Source organism: Protopterus annectens, chromosome 1.part2 (genome assembly GCF_019279795.1).
Source record: "Protopterus annectens isolate FY-2018-M chromosome 1.part2, PAN1.0, whole genome shotgun sequence".
Lineage (NCBI taxonomy): Eukaryota > Metazoa > Chordata > Ceratodontiformes > Protopteridae > Protopterus > Protopterus annectens.
In genome coordinates this window covers 691494194-691519275 of record NC_056727.1, presented here as the reverse complement: position 1 = coordinate 691519275, position 25082 = coordinate 691494194, and the positions used below count along the sequence as shown (strand labels likewise).

At 40.4% G+C, this 25082-nt stretch overlaps 1 protein-coding gene across 8 annotated transcripts in view; it reads right to left on the bottom strand.

Moving 5' to 3' along the window:
* BIRC6 (baculoviral IAP repeat containing 6) overlaps positions 1 to 25082 on the bottom strand; it is a 4524268-nt gene that overhangs the window by 2231414 nt on the left and 2267772 nt on the right. For all 8 annotated transcript variants that reach the window (XM_044058419.1, XM_044058463.1, XM_044058448.1 and 5 more), the window contains exon 32: positions 4163 to 4300. In XM_044058419.1, coding sequence (XP_043914354.1) covers positions 4163 to 4300 — 138 coding nt within the window. The remainder of the gene's footprint in view (positions 1 to 4162; positions 4301 to 25082) is intronic.

The window sequence follows — 25082 nt, the reverse complement described above, 5'->3', positions numbered from 1 at the left end:
TCTGAGAATGCACTAAAGCATGTATAGAGTTTGACATGCCAAAACAAGAGATTTGATTGATTTTTTAAAATAAAACATTAAATGTTTTTTGAAAACTATTTAAACATTTCTTTTTCAATTAAAATGGCTACAACACCAGCAGTCTAATACCACAACTGTGCAGGGTCACACTATCTTTATGGAACTTCAAGAAAGGCTCTCTGTACAGAAGGATGTGTAGCTTAAATGTCTCTCCTAGCACAGGTGATTGCCATCGGGAACATTTTTCACCAAGTGAGAAATTTAACAATTCACAAAAGAGGCTGGTTCAAAAAGTGATAAGGTCAGCTGTTCCAACACAAGATTTAGGTCCCAAACTGGAACCACTTTCCTCTGGAGAGGCTTGAGATCTACAGGTCAGTATGCAGAAATACGAGACTTGTATCTTCAAAGAAGCATAAGCTAATCCTGAAAAAAAAAAACTCAAGACACACACCACAAAACCACTGACTCAACCACTTGCTTTGACTGCTTGTCCCTCCCTTGGAACCCTAGTGAGAATATTTTCCATTCAGCTAAATATGATTTCCTTATGCTTGCACTCCGAGCTTCCTACAGGAACTTTTAGCATGTCCTAAAGAGATAGACAAACAGTAAGACTGAGATAACTTACAGGCTGCTAGAATGAGTAAGAACAGTTTGGGTACTAAGGACCCCAGCGCTATCAAAACGTTCACAAGCTGAGACCACTGCAAAGGTTTCTCCCTTGTTATGTGAATCAGATAGGAGAACCAGGGATACCTGGACCAAACAGTAGCAATTCAAATAATTTCTGGTCTTTCCTCCTTTGACTTTTAAACTACACTGGGAACAGGGGTAGAGGAGTAAGAGCACAGAGAAAAAGACCTATCCAATACGAACAGAAGGCATCTACTGCCTAAGCACGTTTGCCCTGAATAACTGCCTTCATTATTTTTATGTTTATCTGCAGTTTTGTTTTCCTGGAACTCCAGGTACTCTATACTTTGAAGTTCAGGATTTATGCATCCCATGCCATGTTTGAGGCATCAGTGGTAAGAAGATCTGGGAAGTAGTTTGAAGAATGTGATTTCTTTCTTTTGGACTTATTTTATCCACCATTCCAGCTCTACCTCTAAACAAGTTAGGACTGGGATGGTATGCCCTACTGAGTGAGACAGCTGCTTCTTTAGGTAAACTGAAGATTCCCCACGTGTAGTCTAGCTAGAGGCACCAAGAGTACGATGGTTGCCATGTGACCCAGAATGCTCAAGGTGTTTCCCTAACATCCCACAAAAGAACACTGAAAGAGGGTCAACCTTTGTCTGTGATAGATAAGCACCTGTTGAACAGATTTCTAAAAGGGATCCAGGAAAAATATCATTCTGACTGAGCATAAATTAGACTTCTGCTTATTCAAGGAGAAACACAGTGTGCAGAGGCAATCTGTGGTGTATCCCTATGTCTTTGGCATCTCTTCCTGACTTTGTTTCTGAATAAGGTTAGCTATCCTTGTGAAGAGTATATATGAATGCCTTTGGTCCTGAACTTTATTTTTACTGATACCAGACATTTGTAAAACCTCTAGCAGCAGTGTCAAAACCAATGGTCAAAGAGTTAGACTGGCAATGGTATTCACCATTATAAACATTGTGTACTGCCAAGTGCCCCTTGTAAACAGGGCTGTGGAAGTAGGCATCCTTGAAATTTTAACTTCACCAGTGGGCCCTGAGAGCCTGGGGGAGGGCAATAGGACTTTATAAGACTAGCATCTTTAATTTGGGGATTTGTTTAGCTTTGATAAATAAAGAATGGATCTGCATGATCCATCCTTGTTTGGGACAAGAAACAGCCTGGAATAAAATCATTTGTTATACTAGCAAAGGAGAACAGTATTTGTACTAAAGAGGGGTGGAAACCAGGCATTGTTGGTCTTCTGGTATAGCTGAAAGTATTTTTTTTTTTTTTTTTTTTGTTAGTGAAGTGTAGTTAGTACCCCCTCTAGAGAGGGACTCTAAGACCTACTGGTCAAAAGTTATGCTTAATCAATTCTGGTAGGAGGCAGCCAGCTGACCACAAGTCCTGAGATACTGAGGTAGAGGACTGGAAGGTACAGAAGCCCATAGCTCTCAAACTTCCATCAGAAAATGAGGAACACTATTTCTCATTAATGTCAAACAAATGGGCAAAATGTGGAACATCTACTAACAACTTACTAAGACAGTCAACAAGGAAGCTCACAGGATAGTTAAAATGTCCTATCTTGTACTAGTAAACAGTCCTTTTAATTAATTAATATGATTTAGTACTATTTACCATGGATATCAGTTAAAAAAAATTCCTAACACTGAATGTGTGACAGACCTTTTCAATGTGGAACTTCAAGAAGCATGGACTTAAGACTCAAAATGTTCCTTACTTGAGAGGTATGAGAGAGTGAGGGAGGGGGTGTGAGTCCTGAGGGTCTCCAGACTTCTATCATCCTGCTTCCTCTTTCTTTTCAGGATGGCCTTTCTACCCTTTGGCATTTTGCCATTTTCTTATCCCTGGCAATAAAGAACTTGCTTAGAGGAGTAACTTTTGCTGTATTTGGGAATAGGGGCCGGTGGAGTGTGGCTGATTATGTGTCTGACGAACTCTACAGTTTTACCCTTTGCCCTCCCATTTAAGTACAGCACAAGGTATTTTTTGGGGGGTGGTGTCCAAACAGTGAATACTTTTCCAGGGGAACATTAAGGAGTTGAGCATTTACACCCCCAGACAGATTCTGGGTCCTCAGCTAAGAATGTCTCCTGATAAATGACCCTGCTGCAGCACTTATGGATGCGGCATCCACAGCATCATACTCACATTACATGGTACACTTACAAAACTGTAAAACAGTCTGGGCTTAGATGATCATATGTGCCTTTAAGGTTTATCCTTCATTTCTGATACCTCAAAATGTGGGTCTGAACATTCAGGGCCTTTAACGCCAGGGTTGCTGAAATATATACGTTTTCCCCATAAGACTGTCAAGCAATTTGGTTTCCATGTCACTGGGAAGAGTACTTCACCCCCAGATCCAGTCTGGTTTCCTCAGTGATTTTCAGATATGTTTTTATCTAGATCTGCAATGGAGTTCTTACAGAGAAGCTTGTGAGGATCCTGAATCCTATAAAATCTGTTAGTTTTTCTTGTGGATGGCGAGGTTGGATATTTTTGGCTCTCCAAGTCAACATCAGCAGACATGTCATTGAAGACACTCTCTCAGTAATAGCAGATTACTTTACAATGTCCAAGGAGCCCTCTGATACTCAGTAGAGGTGCTGGGACTTTCTAATTGTGGGCCCCCAAACCAGCGGCTATAACTTCAGTTCAGGGGACCCCCCCCCCCCACTTTAACTATGTAGGCTCCAAATTTCAGCCAGTTAGCTACCTGCCACCATATACGGATCTACTTTTAAAACAATTAAGTTAAAGAATGCCAGCATAGGGTAACGTGTTGAATGCTTTGGCCAGATCCAGATAAGTTGTGTGAATCAAATGACTGCTGTCTATATTCTGTCGAACTTTCTCAAAGGAGTCAGCTAAATTGAGAAGTTAACTAAATTTAAATAAAATGAGTAGGAAGGACCCCCACACCCCACCAATGACAAAGCCAAACTGACATTGGTCTAACCTGATAAAGGTTTTGATATCAGTTTACAAGACAGCTTTCATATAACACGAGTTACTTCTTTCATTATGGAAGAGGTGATCTCATGCAAAAAAAAAAAAAAAAAAGGAGTGCATTCAAAGTTTACAAACAACTCAGCGCCATTTTATTTTAAAATAAAAAACTGTGCATGCCTAGTGCGTATTTAATGCATATTTAACATTGTTCTAAACTTGTACCATAACATTCAAAGATGCATCCTTTATTCTGCAAAGCCAGACCCTCTTCTCCCTCACTATAAAGTCTTCCAAAAATGACCATGTCTGTGGTTTACTATAGCTGATAACTGTCAATACTAAATTTTATTATGAGATATTACATGTGAAACCAGAGAGTACAATGCAGAAAACAAAAGAAATGATGTTTGACAGAAAAGTTTGTGAAGTGATTTTACAACATAGTATCTGACATAATCCATTTGCGTTTTAAAAACACAAAAATAAAAAAGCAAACAAAGGAAAACAATACCTGTAATTAACCTCTCTCTCTCTTTTCCAGTAAGAGGTTTTTTGGCAGTAGTAGCCTCCTCTTCAACGGTAGCTACATAGTCCAATAATCGAGACACAAGCATCACAACCCAGCTGATCAGGGGAATGTCTAAGACACCTGTAACATAAGAAAACCTGTCAGTGATTTATACCTATGTATTTAATCCTATTTTGTTTTATAGCCTTCCTGCATAAACAACTCTGGGTCAGACTTCTTTCATTCAGTGGTCAACAAAGCTTTTGTGATGAAGCTGGCTTGGCTGCTGTGAATAATAAAAGCACCCCCCCCCCCTTTGGAGGGCACTACAAACCCAAATGAGAAATTAGGTCAACGTTAATATTTCAAAGTATGACAGAAACAGCAGCTGGAACTCCAATCCTGGTCCAACTCTGCCAGTTACAGGAGTTTTAAATTATTTATTTTGTTTGTTTACCGGGTAATGTCCGACTGGGCATGAGACTCATTTTCAGCAGAGGTCTGGGGAGAAAAGCTCCATACATACAAATAGTATTAATCAATCAAATTGAACACGTATCAATCAACAATGTACAAAGCAAGTCAGTAAAAGAAATCAGTTATATAACAATAATTAACAAATAAATTAACAAATTTAACAAAAAATGGCACAGTTAGTGACAAAAAATGGCCGCATGAGTTAATAGTGAGAACAGTGTGATACAGTAATTGTAAGCTAGAGAAATGCAGTCTATATAACAGTTAAAGACAAAGCAGTATATGTGTACACATTGCTAACTGAAACTGAGTGTAGAATCAAGACAGCCTTCAGCAGTTAAAAGTTGTAGCTGTGAGAATGAGCTAGTTCTAGCATTTATCTTTCCACTCATACCTGCTTCTGTGCAGATGGCTACATAAGACTAAAGTAAAATGTCTTCACTTACAATTTACACCACCCACCAAAGGATCCACACTTCAAAAAAGGTAAAATCACGAAACATTTAATCATAATCAACCCCATTTTTCCCCAATTTCTACAAGGGATCAGAGTACTGCATCAACTGATGCCACCTCTCTGTCAATTTAGTGCTACTCTCCTACCTTCGTTAATAGTCATGGCTCACTAAAGCAGGTTGTCTCTTGTGCAATCTACTCATGTCTTTGCTAGGTCCTCATTTTCTCTTGCTTTCTTCCTCTCTCCCCCAAATCCTCAACAAGTCTTCCGCTATCCTGCACATGTGGCCAAACCACTATAATCTGGCCTCTTTGACCTTCTTTGCAATTGGAGCAACTTTGGCTTCTGCAATGATGCTATCATCATCTGTCCCATAGTATGCATCATACCATCCCCATGTGAGGCACAGCTCCATCATCTCCAGCTTCCTCAACTTCTCTGCCTTCATTGCCCAGGTTTCTGTACCATACAAAAGTACTGACTGCACACTATTTTGTAGACCTTACTTTTCAGCTTTTTTCGCATTCTTCTGTCACAAACCACCCTGACACACTGTGGCAGCTGGCTGAAGACTCTCCAAATTCTAGCTTTAACCTCCTCAAGTACCCCTCTCAGATACCCGAAGCCAGTGACATGTTCCACTATTTTCCCTTCTGTCTCAATTTTCAGCTTCTTCTTATATTCTCTCAGTCTTGTCTGTAAACAGTTTCACAGCATGTGCCTTCAGTTTTGCCTTCCATCTCCCTATCATTCGCTGAAGTTCCTTTTCAGAGTCTATATGTTCTTACACTAGTACTAGGCTAGTTGCCCTTGTGATCCATTTTAAGTCTAGCCAAACTTCCCAACCCCAAGAATCATACCTTGCACCTTGTGTCTACAATGTAAACATCTCATCCATTATGCCAACCTCCAACCTTGTGTAATACAGCATCTTATGTATACATCATCTTTTCTGATTTGTACCCCCTCGTCCGTTTGCTAATGTAGACCATCACCAGTATGAATAGCAGTGAATTGAGAACTGAGCCCTGGTGCACTTCCCACCTACCAGGAACCCCTCTAAGACTCTAAACCATGTTTAAACTTGTATCACTGGGTCCTTGTACCCAGCCTGTATTAATTCTACCAAAGTTTCCAGGATTTCAAGCCATCACAGGACTCCTCAAATTAGCTTTACTGAGACCTTGTCATATGCTTTCCCCAAGTCAAGGAAGGTCCAGATGGACTCCTCATTTACCCCTCTTTCTATCTCGCTGCAAATATCAGGTCAGTTGTGCTGCATCCTGATGTGAATCTAAACTGCTCATCTCTTATCTTGCTTTATACTACTCTGTGAATTCCTTTATCAATCACCCTGTCCAAAACTTTCATGAGGTGTGACAGGAGTTTGATACCTCTATAGTGCCCCCAGTTGTGAATGCCCCATTTGAGACATTTAAGTAAGGAGTAAAAACAACAGATGTAGGAGTGTAGTATATTGGCTACTGAAGAATTACCCTAGTTAGAGGAATAATAGCCCACATTGCAAACAGCGAGCATTCTACTGTAAAATACATTTAGTTCTGAGTTTCCTCATCTCATTTTAACTCCACCACTCTGCAAAGCTACAGCTAAAAGAAATTCATAGGTTCATAGGTTCATACTAGGCTATCTGCCCAAGGGCATTTATAAGCCTAGCCCATAGTTATGTGGCTTTCGCCACCCCTTTAGTTTGAATAAAAACTATGCCTATCATTTTGCTGTGCCTCTGTCAAGCAGTGACACTGAAGTAATCCCTGGGGTATATCTGCAATCTCCCATCCATTGGTCAAGATTCCTCTTGAACAAGGCCAGAGAGGTGCTCTGCCTCACATGTACCGGGATTTTGTTCCACAGCATAGGGAGTCTCTGGGTGATGAATCTGTCCCTCCAGCACGTTCTATTTATAACCGTGTCAAGGTTTAAGTCTCCGCCCTTGTGGTTCTGAGGGGTCTAGATTTTTGAGGTGAAGCATATTCATCAAATCTGGGTTTGACATGGCCTTATATGTCAGGCACAGGTCACCTCTGAGCAAGCGGTATGAGACTGAATAGAGCTGGAGTTCTTTCAGTCGGGCAGCATAAGACATATTTTTGAGACCCTTTATCCTTTTGGTGAGGAACTTTTGGGGCCTTTCAAGCTGCAGCAGGTGTCTGGTCAGATACATTCGAACGGGCATTGTACTCAATCATAGGTCTAATGAGTGATGAGTACAGGGGGACGATGACCTCCCTTGATCTAGATGTGAATCCCTTCATGATCAGGTGGGTGATATAGAAGGTTTTCCTAACTACTTTAGCAACATGAGTGTCAAACGAAAGGCTACTGTCAACCTGGGTCCCCAGATCTCTGATGACTTTTTCTGTGCTCAGTGGATTGCCACCTATATGGTAGCTAGGGGTAACCTTGTTTTTCCCGAAGGGTATGACTATGCATTTTTTGGCGTTTAACTTCAGGCCATGGCTCTGGCACCAGTTATCCGTTTCTTTGAGGCCCTTCTGGAAGATATCTGTGTCAGATGTGTTTTCGACTATGGCCCAGTTTGCAGTCATCTGCAAACTTTGTCAGCCATAACCCTCCTGTGTTTGCTTGTACTTCAGAAAAGTAGATGCCGAACAAGAGTGGACCCAGGACTGAGCCCTGTGGGACACCACTTGTGACAGGCTTTGAGTCTGACATGGCTCCAGCAACTCTGACCCTGTGGGTTCTGTCACTTAGCCAGTTTGCAACCCATCTTGTGATGTATGGGTTTACATTCAAGCTGATGAGTTTTTCGATGATACCTGAGTGGGGTATTGTGTCGAAGGCCTTTGCCAGGTCGAGGTAGGCTGTATGGACTGCGTTTCCCTCATCAATGGCCTTGGTGACTGTCTCGAAAAAGTCAACCAAGTTTAAGAGGCAGGATCTGCCTTTGACAAAGCCAAACTGGGTTGGATCCAAAGTCTGCAAGTTCCCTATGTCTTTATTTATGAGTTCCATTATGATCCTCTACATGGCTTTGCAGATAAGGCTTGTCAAGCTAATGGGCGGTAATTTCCAGGGTCTGTGGAGGCACCGCCCTTATGAAGTGGGACCACAGTCGCCGTCGCCACTCCTTGGGTGCGTATCCTGAGGTGAGGCTAAGATTAAACAGCTGTCCTAACTGTGGGTTTAATTCCTCGTTGAGTTCATGAAGCACACAGCCGGGGACACCATCCGGTCCCATGGATGCTGTGTTTTTTGCCTTAGTGAGGGCAGTTCTCACCTGGGCGTTGGAGATGTTTGGGTGGCTACAATCCTCTGGAATATATATCTCTCCTTTTGGGGGGGAGGGGGGGGAGAAGTTTGCACTGAACCTGTCAGCCAGTATGTTGGCAATGTGTGTAGGTTCAGTAATTTTCACATCATTTTGAACTAATTCTGAGCATATCTGGGAGTTTCCTCCTAGGTTTCTAACATAGCTAAAGAAGGCCTTATGATTCTCTTTAGAGTCCTTGGCGATTTTTCTCTCAAAATTTGCCTTGGATGATTTTATGAGAGCTCTTAGTTTTTTACTTATAATGATCAAAGGTGTCTTACCTTTCAAGGATTTTGCTCTATCTTGTAGTAGCTTCCTCCTTTTGTTGTAGAGCTTGTTTATGGCTGGGGTCCACCAGACTGGACGCTTGCCTTTGGTACAGAGAGTCTTAGTTTTGTTTGGGATTGCCTGATCCATGCAGTCCTGTAGGTGCTGGTAGAAGGCATTTGTAAGTGATTCAGCGGTTTGAGTAATGTTTACCACTGGCTCAGGGGCCTTAAAGGAGACCACACTAGTTTTTAGAAGTGTGAAATCGGCTTTTGAGAAGTTTTTCACTGTGGTCTTTTTGTTTCAGGTGGGGGCAGGATGAGGACCTCCAGCGAGATTAGTTTATGATCTGATCTCACCAGTGAGGGGTATACTTCGGTGTTGAACATTTTGATCCCATGTTCGTGATGATGAGATCAAGTATGTTTTCTCCTCTTGTGGGGATGGTGACTAGTTGTTCCATGGCATTTGAGTTTATGAACTCCAGGAATCTTTGGGTTAGAGTGTTCGGGCTTGAGTAGTGTTCCCAGTCTATATTAGGGTAGTTGAAGTCACCTAGTATGATGGTGTTTGGAGATACATTTATCCTCCAATGTTTTCAGGAAGGCCATGTGAGGTTCCTGAGTTTGAGAGGGTGGCCTGTAACATGCTACAAATTGCAGAGCAGTCTTGCCTATGGTTAATTGCACCTGGATGGTCTCCGATGCATCGTGCGTTGCCACCAACCTTGAGGTGTGGGTGTCCTTTATGAATATGGACACCCCCCCCTCCTTTCTTGGTGTTGTCCGGATTTTGGGGCCGGAACGCATGATATGAGGTGAAACCTGTTAGTGCTGGGGTGCTCTCAGGAGCCTTGAACCAGGTTTCTGTCACAGCACAGACATCGATGTTCTCCATATTGAGAAGGGCCTCGACTGCGTGCATCTTGAGATTGAGACTTCTGGCATTGAGCAGCATTACCCTTAGTTTTTTTTCCTTTTTGGTGTTCTAGGGTGGTAGGTTTAGAATTTGAGCCTTGCCTAAAAGGTTCTGAGTCATAACACACTACTTTTACTACTACTGTCTTACGTCTTCAGAGCTCCACTAGAATTTTTCAAGTTAGATACCATGGGGGTAAATGAACTCTGAAAACAAGGATGATTACATCATCAGCCGTTACAGAAAGTGCTTTGCACAATGGTAATTTCATCATTATCATTCTTATCACAGACTTTTTCTTGCTGAGGCAGAATACAAAATTATGAATCCAAAGGCTAGCAGAAGGTCCAAAGTAACGTGACTAGGGTGAAGTTAAAGCACTTTAGCCTCAAGAATGCAATCCAATCTAGAGTGTGCGGCAAAGGTTGAGAGCCACTAAGTCACTGGTTTGCAACCAGGAGCCAGAGAATTCCTCCCAGAAGAAAGCCAGAGAGCAAAAACATCAATGAAATAAGCTGAGAGAGGTTCTTAACACTGACTTGCTTACACAGCTGTAAAACACTAAATAACTAAATATCAAATGTTATGCCCACTGGTGTCCCACATTGAAGATACAAAAGAAACAAAAGGTTGGTGGCTTTCCATATTTCTGTTCTGTAAGCCAAATGTTATCTTCTAACATTCATAAAATGAAACAAACAGTCACATGGAGTACGCAGATGAAGACAAATACACAGATGAAGACAAAAAAGGAATTTGAATCTCATGACTTCAGGCTATGCATAAGGCAGACTAACCGTTGCACTCAGCACATAAGATGCACACATGTGTTTCCAATCACTATGTTTAAACTGACAACCAAAGAGAACAATTATGGCAAATGCTAAAAGATGGGACAGCAGCTAAACTGGGTTTTTGCTCTTGTTTTGTACATCTGAAAACATTTCAACTTCCTGCAGCTGCGTGGAGAACAATTCTAGAGAATTTCCCACTTTACACAAGTCAGAAAGCCTACCTTTCTTTTCAGCAAGCTTGCTATATGTATATTATTATGGGGAGTCTGTTTTTTTCTTGTGGCAACTGAGATGCTGTATTTGTCAGTTTTACATACCCTCATATACATGCACGCTACATTTCTGTACGAATACTGTTGCTTTTTTCAATAATTTAATAACTAGCAAAGGCACAGGTGTAAGTACACCATTGTTTTAGTGTGACTATACTTCAAAGGCATAAGCTATTCTGAATAGGAATATAAAGGATATTCATTTCCTGGTGTACTTCAAGTCAGAATGTAGTGCTGCCTGAAGTTTACTGCTATACAGTCATTTAGACTTTTTGTCTTTCTTACTTTTGTACAGTTAACACTTGCAAACTGAAAGGTAATACCTTTTCAGTACATGGTCTGAGAGGTATACGAGGCTTCCTGTATACAATGACCAATCCACTGACTGCCAAAAGGACACAGTGGCAAGTAAACACAGTCCTACTACCGTCGGGCTTGACTGCTTATGTTAGGAGGGTGTGGGGTCTGTTTTTCCCACACTGCAACAGCCAAACCCTCAGCAACAGTGCCTGGTTTACACACACACTCTAGTGTTAATTAGGCATTAATAAATGCCCCACCAATTACACCAACATCCTCAGCTAGCATTATAAAGGCTTTCACAATTTTCCGCTAACATCTTTGTACACTAATTATCAGTTTCACTTTATTGCAGCTTACAGCAGAACTTAACATTCACCAGTTAAAATTTTGCATTATGAGTACATTAACCATCACTCACTACACAATTCTGCAAGTTCTGTCACCTCTAGTAACATCAGCTTCACTTGCTATCTGTTCTTACTATTTACTGTCATAACCTCTTTGGAGACATGTAGCCCAAGTCTCTCTTGCAAATGCAGCCAGCATTAGAAATAAATCTGAGAAAAATGAAGCCCAGATAGAGATGCTTTCTCTAGATATTACTAGCATAAGAGAAACCTGGCTAAAAATGTCATAAGAAGTAGTTATGTCTTACCATAACGTTCCATCTGTATTGTCGATCTTCACCAATCCTTGACAGTGGGTTCATTCTGAACCTCGGAACCAACTTGGCCATATCTTCCAGCAAACGCTCTCCAAACTCTTGAGCCAGGCACTACCCATAATGCTCCTCTCTGAAGTTAGCTCAGATTGACTTTGCTCAAGAAATTAGTAGACAGAAAGGTAGAGAAAAAAAAATGGTTAACTAAAGATAATACTGACCGAGGCCATATACGAGTCCTTAAAAGGAAACTAGCTAAGGACTAATCCAGTCTTCTAAGAGTCTTAGGATGGGGGAAGGAGGGTGGGGATGTCAAGGATTGGTGGTGATCGACAACACAGATGGAACGTTATGGTAAGACATAACTTCTATATCTGATGTTGCCAATTTTCACCCAGTCCTCGACAATGAAACAGAATCTCTAGCTACTTTAGTCTTGGGAGGTCTCACAGAAGAATATTACTAAGCACCACAGAGCCAAAGGATGCTCGATCCCTCAAGACCTAATCTAGTTTGTAATGAGTGATAAAGGTATGATGCACAGATGTTGTCTAGAAAAGCTCTGGCATGAAAAACTGCTCATGTTGCCACAGCTCTTGTTGAATGGGCTTGAACGGGTTTGAGAAATTGGAGACCTTTAGAGTGATAAATAAATGTGATAAACGTAATGTAGTCTCTGAGCCACTTAGCTAAAGTAACCTTAGCAACTGGATTACCCATATGGAGGGAAGCGACTGCTACAAATAGCTGATCTGATTTTCTAAAATACTTTGTCCTGTGAAGATATAAATGTAGTTGTCTATGTACATCAAGCAAATGAAGGGTATATACCCCTTTGTTAGAAAAATTAGGGAGAAATACTGGTAATTGCTGAAATTGATTAATGTTGGTTTCGGATACTACATTTGGTAAAAACAATGGATTCGTTCTGAGTACAACTCTATCTTTATGAAAAATCAAGTGGGGTGATTTGCAGGATAGGGCCTGAAACTCAGATACTCTTCTTGCAGAACTAATAGCCACCAAGAATAAAGTCTTCCAGAACAAATATTTCAAGTCACACAATACTGATGGTTCAAAAGGGGTCTTAGTATTGGCCTGAAGAACAACAGTGAGATCCCAAGGGGGAGCTGGTTCTTTAAATGGAGGTTTAAGTATCATGAGTCCTTTTAAGAAAGCTTTACAAAGCTTGTGAGACATTAGAGAAGAGCCATTCAGGCCTGAATGAAAATTTCAAATTGATGCTAGATGGACTTTAATTGTGGATGTAGAGGAACCAGATTGGAAGTGTGTAGTTAGAAAATCTAGAACTTCATGGGTGGGACTGGTATAAGGGTCTAGTCCTTTGTTCAAGACCCATCTAGCAAATTTTTCCCATTTGCTTTGATACACTTTTCTAGTTGAAGGTTTGTGATGTGCAATAATTATTTGTTGGAGAGGAGAGAAGAGGAGAGTAAAGGATGCCTGGCGATCATAGGAATTGGAGAAGCCACACACTGAGCTTGAGATGGTAGAGATTCAGATGAACCATGTCCTGTGGGTGAGTTAGCAAATCTAGAGCTGGGTCCAAAATCCATGGTTTCTGTATTAAATGAGTCCAAAGGAAGGGAATCCAAACTTGTCGAGTCCAGAAGGGGGCAATGAGGATTATTGAATTCTCTGTCCTTTTGGCTTTCTTTAGGAATTGCAATATGACAGGAGTCAGGGGAAAGGCATACAGCAGAACAGGGGGCCAATCGTGGAGAAGTGTGTCTCTGGGTGATTCTCCCCCCCCGGAGGAGGGATTAGGGTAAAGTAACTTCTGCATTTATTGTTCATGGGAGAGGCAAAAAGGTCACAGCAAGGTTGACCCCAATGGTGAAAAATCTTGTTTGCCACTAAAGGATTGAGAGACCACTCATGAGACAAGAGAATCATTCTGCTCAACTTGTCCGCTATCACGTTAGAACTTCCTGGAATGTTTGCTGTCAGAAAGCGGTTGGAAGAAATCGCCCATTGCCAAACTCTGAGTGCTTCTCGACAGAGTGGGTAAGATTTGGTTCCCCCTTGTTTGGTTATATACCAGACTACAGACATGTCTGTCTGAATCGCTACTGTCCTGCAAGGAAGGGTATCTTGGAATGCTTGCAACACTAACCGCACAGTCCTCATTTCCAGAAGTTGGCCTCCAGTTGGGACCACGTGTCTTGGACTGTCCTTCCCAGATACCCGCCCCCCCAATCCGGAAAACATCCATGGTCACTATGGCTTGGGGCTGAGGAAAAACTAACAGAATCTAGTCAGAGTGTAGCCACCATGTGAGATCCTGTTTGCAACAGTTGGTGAACAAAATTAGAGGAGACACTGGTTGGTGTATTACAGACCATTGTGAAGCTAGTAACCACTACAGGATTCGTTTATGAAACCTTGCCAGAGCAACTAGAGTGATTGATGCAGCCAGGGAGCCTAATGTTTGAAGAACAAGTTTCGTTGGAACCCTGTTGTTCTGAAGAATTTGTCTGACTTGGAATCTAATGCGTTCAAGTCTTTCTGGAGGGAGAGATGCAATACTTGAAACAGTGTCTAAATGAGCTCCGATGAAATCCAGCTGTCGAGAAGGCTGAAGGCTGGACTTTTCGAAGTTTATTGTTATGCCTAGAGATGTACAAAGATTTATGGTGTTGCCTCTTGCTTGTTCTAAAAGATGCCTGGTGGGAATGGTGAGGAGCCAGTCGTAGAGATACGGAAAGACTCGAAAACCTTGCAGTCTGAGGTGGGCTGCAACCACTGCCATGGATTTGGTGAACACCCTGGGGGCTGTGGTGAGACCAAAGGGCAATGCTCTGAACTGGAAATAACTGCTCCTAGCTGGAAGCACAGAAACCACCTGGAGCTTTTTTCCATTTTTATGTGGTAATAACTGTTTTGGAGGTCTATACAGCACATCCAGTTGTCTTTTTCCAAGAAAGGAAGTATCGATTGAACAAAAGACCATCCGGAATTTGGTTTGCTGGACTGCCTTGTTGAACTGTCTGTGATCCAAAATGGATATAGAGTCCCCTGTTTTTTTTTTTTTTTTTTTTTTTTTTTGGGCACTAAAAAGAATCTTGAGTAAACTCCAGATCCTGTTTGGTCTGGTGGGACTGTTTGGATGACTCTTATCTAGCATTTTTGAATTTCAAAGACTGCTACTTCCCTTTGATAGGACGGAACATATGGGAGTCTTTTCTGGGGTGTTGGACTCATAACAAGTAGAATTTTGTAACCTCTAGATATTATTCCCTGCACCCATATGTCCGAAGTTATCAATTGCCAGGCAGGTTGATACAGGGATAAACACCCCCTGACTGCCTCCAGAGGAAGACAATTAGGACCATATTCAGGGATGCTGATGGGAAGTTCCAGAGAAAGATTCTCTGGACCCCTGATTTTGCGGTCCATTTCTGCCCCTAGGGTGGCGTTTTAAACTGCTTTCCCTTCTGCCCTGGGGGAAGTCTAGCCTTGTGAGTCTCAGAAAGGCCCTTTGGATTTTTTTAAATCATAGTCTCCCACTTCTTTGGTTGCTAGAATACGGCCTCTGAGGAGTGGAGAAACGTATGCCTATGGCAGACAGGGTCTTGCCATCTTTCTCCCATTTAGCTAGAGTGTCTTTTACCTTGGGACCAAAAAGGGTAGATCCGTCAAAGGGAGCACTGCCAAATGACATTTTAAATGGTGCTACAAAGTCACAAAAGCGCATCCAGGAATGCTGATTCCTCTGAGGAAAGTTGAATAGAGGACCAACCACCCCTCTGTTTCAGGAGTTCTAGGATGTCCATGAAGGAATCATCATCAGGGGGCGACCTGGGGGGAACATTCCCCTGCATCAAAATCAGTATCTTCAGTGAAGAACTCTTTCGGGGAGTCCAAGTGCTTCCTCTAACACTTACTCTTCACAGAGACTTCCTCAGGGAGAGGATCCAGGGAAGTATCCGAAGAGGAGACCACTAAAGTGGGAATCACCTTGGACTTCTGTGCCCTCTGTCCCAGGGATGAGACCAATGGCAGCTCAGGCTGAGGGGAAGCAGAAATCTGTCCCAACAGGGACGGCAAAGACTGAGAGTCCCCAATGGACAATGTCTTCTCCATTATCCTAAAGACTGCCCCCCCATACAGGAATGGGAGCCCGGAAACTGAAATAGACTCCTTCGGAACCAGGGTCACACTCCGCACTCAGGAGGCAGCCTCTGAAACAGAAGCCCAGGTCGATCATACAAAGGCTGAGGCACCAAGGGACATGGATGGTTTTGAAGGAAACAAAATCAATCCAAGCCCCTCGGACCTGATCAGAGAGTCATGACCCCAGAAGATCTCCAGTGCCGAAGGCTTGGAGGAATTCAAGACAACTCTCAGAACCCGAGAAGAGGAATTTACTGGAAGAGAGACAGTCAACACTGGGAGAGTTGGAACTGAAGGCTCCAAGATCTCGACAGGAGTTCGAGGAGGAGGGTATGGAGGAGTTATAGCAAGGCTAAATCCAAGGCCAGCAGGCTAGGAACAAGGGATAATCCCTTGGCTGTCAGAAGCTGATCCACCAGTCTCAATATATCAGCCTCAAAATGACTTTTAGTTGAATGAATAGAAGATGAGGAAGGAGATTTAGGGGGGTCTCACTTCCAAAAAGGGGCTTGGTGGCCTGTTTTTAAAGGGGTCAATGGACGGAGAGTATTTAGTCCTTGCAGCTGTAACAGTTTCGGCACTAAAGAAGCTGTTTTCGTTCCGAAAGAAGCCTAGGTCTGGAACCAAATAAATCCACCAGTGCTGAGGAACTCTTCGGTACCGAGGAGAACGTAGGCATTTTCTTCAATGGTTCCTAGGACCTTGGAATTGAAGAAGGCCTTTTCTTCGAAACAGATGAAGAAGATGAGGAACAAATGGTAGCTTCAACCCTGGACTCAGATAAAGACTCGCCAAATCATGATTTAAGGAATCCCTTCAATATTCATTTGTTTTTTCTTTCAGTCAGTGTTCGCGTAGGAAACTTGTGACAAATTCAACAATCTTCCTGCAAGTGAATCTTTCCCAGGCAATATACACATAAGGTGTTCCAGTCAGAATTAGGCATCTTGCCCCTCATATTTCTGGCACCTTTTAAATCCTTAGATGCCTTTGACAGGTTTAGCAGGGGAAGGTTGTTGCTTTTGTTGATCAGCCATTATAACAGTTGTAAGCAACTGTCAAACAGTCACGAGACAAGAGAAAAGGGGAAAGGAAAGGATTTTTTTTAAAATAAATAAAGACAAGAGATACCAACAATGGTATTTTAGAGTACCTAGAAAGGTAATAAAGTAAGAAATAAATAGAAAAAAAGTGCCAGCAATGGTACTTAAATTCCACCAACAGTAGGAGAGGGTAAAAGGAAGAATAAACAGCTTCATTAGGGATAAGATGAGTGGGTACATTGTGAAAGAGGAATTAGACAAGGATTTTTTTTTTTGAAAGGCAAAAAACTAGTGCAAGAAAATTAGAAAATAACTCACTGTTATAGTTAAGGCTCGAGAGAAGGAAATTAATGCATCTGGTCTGCAAAGCGGCAAATGAGATCTGAGGAGACTTCAGAGAGGAGCATTATGGGTAGTGCCTGGCTCGAGTGTTTGGACAGAGTGAAATGGAAGATGTGGCCAATTCGGTTCAGAGGTGCAGAACCACACCCACTGTCAAGGATTTGGTGAAGATTGACAACATCAGATTGTCACTTTCCCGTTATTAATAGTATTTTTTTTTTTAAGTCAAGAATCTGAAGTTAGACTGGAAGAGGGATGGAAGGAGGTCTACTCATTTCCAGAAATATTTCGTGTGCCCTACTAATAACTTTATCAAACTTACCATACACTGGACCAAAATTATTGACTCGAGTCCAAAATCACTAAGCAAATCAAACTTGCTGTTACAGTCATGCACTCCGTTATGCCTGCCTGCACTAAAGGGTATCATAATAGCTAATAGAAACCTTTTTCTTATTATTTTGTCTACCATGTCCACCAACCATCTGAAACATACCTTCCCCACCAGGAGGGATTATTATCCAAGCAGACATTAAGAGATTCTGCTGTGCCCTGCCTCATCCCATTCAACCCTCAGGAACCAAAGATGAGCTGTCCCAAATTGCTGGTAAAAATACATGTGTGTTTCCCTGCACACATCAAATCCTGGCTACAGAGAATCACTGTACTTCATTACATGCTGTTTTTGTCATGACATATGGTTATCAGAAATGCTACCGGCCAGGCTGCCATCCTTCCTGAGAGGAAGGGTGAGCCACTGTCAACGAGAGTTATAACATGTCCCTCTTTACAGAAGCCAGTTGTGGTTTGGAAAAATACATGAAACAATGGAAAATTCAATTCTACAAGAGAGAGCTTTTATTTTGGTTAAAAAAATGAAGTCCACTCCTTTGAACTGGCTGTTGGTGCCTTTTGACCTTCAAATTCTCATGCATACATAAAAATGTCACACGCTGCACAACTCAAAAACATTGACAACCATATTGTCATTCATTTCCACAATCCCTGCTACCTCCCCCCAGTGTATAAGTCACTGATTAATCCTAGGTTGTCAAAGTCACACTGTGACATGGTGTTAATGCTAATGGACGCTACTTAAGTACTAATCAAACGTATTGGTTTAATTCTGGATAAGCAGCAAAGACTAAAAAAAATTACATATTAGATGTTTGATGATAATCCCTCTGCATAACATGTTACAAACCCATTGTTAGGGAAACGCATCACCACTGACTGGGATTGTACAAATTCACTCATACAGATTCAGTATAAATACTGTCTACCAACCCTACCTTTAGTGTTCACCGTATAATCACAATTCATTTCCTTAGCAAAACTAATTAAATCCCTGGAAAGTCAGTGTCTTTAACATATTTACAAACTTGTCTTCCCTTCCAGCTACATTGGCCAGCCCTAACTAGACCTCTGTCAATTCTCAATCCAATGCAACACTCCTCTAGAATTGGTCTCTAATATCTCTCTGTAATTAAAGGAAAAGTGACGCAAGAGCAAAACAAAGTAGGTAAATCTAGCACCTTGGCTTATATATGACCTGAAAATGACAGTTACAACTAGAAACAACACGAGAAAATACAAACTCAGCAAAAGAAATATAGCCTGGAAGGAACACAATTATCACCAAGAAAACATGTAAAAAAACACACAAAAGCAGAAAGACAATTCCATTGAACAGAAGAATGACTATTATTAGGGAACACCAGACAACCCACTATTTCACAAGGTCTTAAGAGTCTTGACAGGTAGCTACAAAGCACATAGCTTCATCTTTAACAATAAAATACAATGGTTTAATTTTCAACCAACACAGCTAAAGTTAATCTTTTTTTTCCCAAAGTGATGTCAATGTGAATCATCCAGCCTATACTGAAGTCTACTACCCTAAAACAATTCTGCTATAACTAATGAAATATTTTTGGATTCCCTATTACTTGACATTTTAAAGTCAATCTTTGTCATTGGAATAAATGCTGGCTTCCATTTATCTCTATGATTACCCAATTAATTTCAGGGTAAAACCATCAGCAAATATGGCACATTACAGTCAAATCGAACAGTCTCTGTGGTGTACAGAGATGAAAACTCAACTACAAAAGCCAGACTACCTGGGTTCAAACAGGGGCCCAGGCAATACAAGAACTGTCAAGGGGGTGGCAAATGCCTGCTCATCCATGTGAAGCAGGACAGTCTTCCATTGCATATTAAACTTTCCCACTTCATATAAACCACAATAAATTAACCTTGTGCAAGGATTGGGCATGCAGGCTTTACCAGGAAGTATATAAATTTGTAACCAGAATTAGAAGCATGTGTCTATCAAAGGGCTAGCATTGCAAAGTGCACATCAGCCACCACAAAGAGAATGGAAGGTATGGCTTAAGTAGAAAAGTCCTCAATGACTGCCTGAATGACAGTAAAGATGGGCAAGCCAAGTCACAAAAAATTAACAATTAGCAAGCAGCACAAAACAAAAAGCATTAATTCTTCTAGTTAAGCTGAATATAACTTATCTGTTTATCTAACCAGTTTTACGAGTATTTCTGACACATACTACAAATGGTTATAACTGAAAAGGGCCTTTGTAGTCTATTCTTACCAATAAACAAAAAGCTTGCAATAATGAAACCGTTATAGACAAGGTAAAGTTAAAAAAAAAAAAAAAAGGGGACTACAGTTTTCCAATACAAGACTTCAAAGAAGCAGAATAATGAGATTTGAGAAGATTGTGACATTGTCTCCAATACAAAATTAAGGCCTCAGGACAACAAACCAGTGAATACTCTCACAAAAGGTAAGCTAGCAAGTTGCACATCAAGTCCTGATGGAAATAAAGTCAATCATTTAATAAGCATATGGAAAACATGATCAAGAATATTAGTGGAATATTGCATAACTATAAAAGTCAATCAGAGGAGGTTACAAAGGATTGGGAAGAGATTGGATAAGCAATTTACAAAGCAACAGTGGGAGGATATATGTATGTCTCCCACATATGCAACAAAATCTAGAAGATTTAAGATTTTTGTTTGGAAATGTTTACATAGATATTTTTATACCCCAAGTAGACTCCAGAGAATTTTTCCTCAGGTAGATAGCAAATGTTTGAGGTGTGACGGGGAAGAAAGAGGTAATTGGGAACATATTTACTGGGAATGCAGTGAGTTGGCAGACTAAGGATTCTCTGCGGGATGCACTGCTGGATACATTAGGTGGGCAGATTGGTGTGACGAGGGAGATTATTTTTCTGAGCTATGATACAGAATCGGAATTGCCTAGACATAAGGGCTTGCTGTCTCTAATTATGGTGGCTGCCAAAAAAGCAGTTATTAGAAAATGGAAATCAAAATCGAAGCCAACTACATTAGAAGTAGTGAATACAGTAACCGTGATAAAACAACTGAAACTGACATCTTTAGAAAAAGGTGGGAGCAAATTAAATACGAAAAATGGGAATTGTGGGAACAATACATACAGGGGAGGAATGAGGTTTAAAAGAAGCCAGGACTTAAATGAGCTATGTAATGTTTGACTGAAAATGACTGGTAGATTATAAGTGATGTATAATGTTTGCAACTGGGAGCATGTTAGTATGGTTTATGATGTAAAATGCTTGCAACTAGGATTGTGTCGGTGTGGTTTGTTGTCATTTATATAAATGCATGACTGCTTATGTCGTAAGCGATGGTTTAATAAATATTTATTTATTTATTTTTTATTTTATTTTATTTTACATTTGTTGACCGGGCTAGTCTAACTGGATACATGTCCATTTTCAGTAGAGGCCCGGGGAGAAAAGCTCCAGACAAACATTATAAACATTAAAGATTAATAGTGGAATTACATTAACAATTATAAACAGTAGTAATTGTAACATAAAAACATTGAAACCAAATAAGAATATAGAGGGAAAAAAATAAATTGATCAAAAATTTTTTTTTTTTTGAGGATGAACTACTCTTAGTAAGTGTGGCATAATGAAAATTGTTTAAGGGTAGTTTGTTAAAAAAAGGTATAATATACTTGTAAACATTGTAATTATATGCAAACCTTTGTATACAGGAGAATTATAGGAAGGTTGAAGAGGAAGTAGGTTGAAGAAAGGAAAAGTCAGAGAGCAATAAAAAAAGGAGATCAGTAATATACATAAGGGGGGGAAAGTGGACCCTAGGGAGTAGGAAGATAGAAGTGAAAGAGGAAGCAATTAGTCAGGGTTTGTGCAGGGGCACAACCAGTGTGATTTTAGGTGAAGTTTGAGTCTTAGTTTAAAGAGAGAAAGGGATGGTATTAGAGTTAGGTCTGTTGGTAGAAGGTTCCAGCGTTTGCCAACAGTGTTTGAGAAAATGCTATGTTTCTTATTTAAAAAAAGGGGGCAGGAACTGAATATTTTTTGTAATGCTGCTTAGGTTATATGACATATCGATATATGTGAAGCATAATGTTTGTTAAGTTAACACAGTTTGAAATATAAATGTGCGTATGCCACAAGTGATAATTCAATAAAGGTGTTTTAAAAAAAATATTAGTGGAATGCGCATGAAGTAAGGCCTGGCTCTATGACCCAAAGGGAGAAAGCCCTACCTATAACCCAGGTAATCCAAGGTTAAATAGCAGCTCAGGCACTTGAAGAGCCAGAACAGGAGGGAAACAATGAGCAGCTTACTCCATTTCAGCCATCACAGGATAAGGACTGGTGGTACTCAACCAGCAAGACTGTTTTTCTGCAAACTGAGGTTTGCACAGTAGGCCAGGGAACATGGGTTTGGTGCTCCCATGCCAGTGGTGGTGGTAGTCCTTTTGATCTTGTGGGACACACACACACATCTGTGAAGGTCACAAGAAGTGCTGTGGTAATGAGGTTTCTCTCATCACCATCAAGGGGTAGGTTAGAGCTGTGGAGAACATCTACAATTATTCTAAGTTCATAACATAACTGTACTATATCAACAGTTATATTCACCACTGCACTACTGACTGCTGAGAAGGCTCCCACAGTTTACACACTAGAAGATGTTTGGACCTTGGAGAAGGCAGGGGACACCAAACCCTGCAGAATGGCCATGGCAAAGCCTGCCCTGACCCTGGAAGCACTGCTCAGATTATAATGTTTGGAAAAAGTATACACAGAAGACCAAGTAGCTGCCTCCAAAACAGACAGACTGTGCTCTAACCCTTCTCAATAAGGCAGTGGTAACTGCAGTGGACTTTGGAGAATGGGTTCTAACAAAGCCTGGAACTGTCTTAAAATGAGAGTTGTTGTGTCTTTCGGCTTATCTGTAAGGGTTAGTGATCGCCACAGCGGAACTCCGGTCCACTAATGTTTGGTAGTGGATTTTTATGTGCCGAGTTATGGGATTGTCTTAAAATGAGAGTAAAAGCAGCAAATACAATGTGATATCCATTTTGATACAGTCTGTTTGCTAATTGGTTTACTTTCTGTGTCTTAAGTAAAACAGATGGAGGGCTGATAAGACTTTCTAATGTCCTTTGTCCTGTCCGAATAAAATCTCAGCTGCCTGTGCACATTTAGTGGACATGGGATTCTTTCTACCTCATTTTGGGGGGGGGGGGGTTAGGAAAATGAATATGCGTGGACAGGTTAGCCTGCAGGGTGACTCTAGCCTTTTAAAGGATTAGAAAAGGCTACTTACATGAGACATTCTATAGCTATGTAATTATTCTAGCATAGTTTACTGTCACCCACAATGCAGCTTTCTGAAACAGAACTTTTGACATTACTGAAACAGATGGCTTGAAATGGAGCAGAGTGAACTTTTCCAAGCTATAACACAATAATCATGGTAGAATGATTTCCTTTTTTGGTGGTTTCAAATGTAACACCCCATTAAGGAAATGCTCAACTGACACGTGGGAATAGGGAAGTAGGTTAACTAGCAGGCACACTAAAATGGGCAAAGCATGCACTTGTAATAAGGCACAGAACTAGCCTGTTTTGTTGAGGTAGGATATAAAAGAGAACCAGTGACACCTGAGCAGAATTGGAGTCTGGTCTTCATTAAGTTTCCACAAGGAGAAAGTATTCCACCTAGATAGGTCTGATTTCCTTGTGTTAGGTTTCTTACCGCTGTCAAAATATATAGCAAGACATCAAAAAATGTGTAGAAAAAGATGATTGCTAAACCATGCATAATGTCAGCCATGACATTCTCAAAATGAGGTGGATTAGGGACCCCCACTTTTTTAAATACCTTTATTAAATTACCACTTAAAGCATAGGCAAACAAACATCAACAAAAAAAAAAAACATAACTTTTTCCCTTTCATTTAATTACTTATCTTTTTTTCTTTATATCTTTCATCAATCCAAAATTACACAACTTGCTCATCTTCCTTCTTCCCTGAAACCACACTCCTTCTCCTAAACATTATTCTGCATGTATTGTTCCCTGAATTTCCACTTATTTCTATGAAATTTGCTCCTTCCCTTTTTTAAAGATCTGTCTTCCAGTTATATTCAGTACTGTAAATACAGTTGGTTTAGACTTGGATTTCCATTTTCTAGTAATTGCCTTTTTGGCAGTCAACAGAATTAAACAAAACAAGGCTTTGCTATGTCTAGGCAATTCAGATCCAGTGTCCCAACTCAAAAGAATAATTCCTTAGTTACAACCCATTTGGTCACCCAATATTTCTGACAGAGTATTCTCTAGGGAATTTTTAAAATCTGCCAACTCATCACACTCTAAAAACGTACATTTCCAGTTACCTCTTTCTTTCCCATCATACCTCCAACATTCGCTATATACTTGATGAAAATTCTTGTCTGCTTGGGGTATAAAAATACCTATGCAAACGCTTCCACGCAAACGTCCTAAACCATCTAGACTTTGCTGCATACTTGGTAGCCATACACATGTCCTCCCACTGTTCCCTCATAAACTGCTTTTACAGTCCCTATTCCCATTCTTTTCCAACCTCCTCGGATTGATTTTTTTTACATTTATCGTGCAATGTGTTACATATACCCTACTAATTACACCAAAACGAAACGGAGAAAGGAGTGCCTAAGTAACAAGTAAACAAAACCAACACAGTCCTGACACTCAGAGGTGGAAATAAATTTCTTTACCGCAGCGAAATGTGGAACCAACAGCTTTATTGCATAAACGCAATTACACCACAATAGAGTTTTCGTCTTCTGTTATACTTCCTCAAATGCAAAACAGATTTACCAAGCTGTGACTGTCTTTTATACCACCCACAGTGCATGCAATTATTTAATTAACCAATAAAAATCAATACTTTAAAATCATTCCGTTCCTTAAAATGAAATGCAATGCATTTAAAAATTCATGTTGACAAGTATATACTAATACAACCCAATCTATTACATTTGCACATAATACAAAATGTACACACCAACAATAAATAAAATTTATATATATATATATATATATATATATATATATATATATACACACACACACACACACATATATATATATATATATACATATATATATATGTTGAATATAAAATGTATAAATATATATAATATATAAGTATTAAATAAATAAGTGAATATAAACATATATAAAAAATGTATGTTGAAATGTATGAAAATGTATATCGTATATACTGAAATAAACATCCTACTAATTACTTCATTCTAATTTCATGGAAGTACGAAGCTAGCTGCCCTTGTGGGCCTTTTTAAGCCAATCAATTTCCCTTTCAAAGGTGAACAGCAGCTAATGTTTTAGATTCAATGATGTCTTTCACTTAAGAACCAACTATCCCTTTCTATTTGCCTATACTTTGATACCAATTCCTGATAAGAAAGGCAGTCTCTAACCTGTAGTTCAAACATCTTTTTGGCCTTATCCCACTCTCCATTACCTTTATCTCTCTAGTTATTTGCTCACACTATCTTGGTTCCTTTCCCACTTTTCTCCAGTAAATTCAAGACTCATTTTCTCTA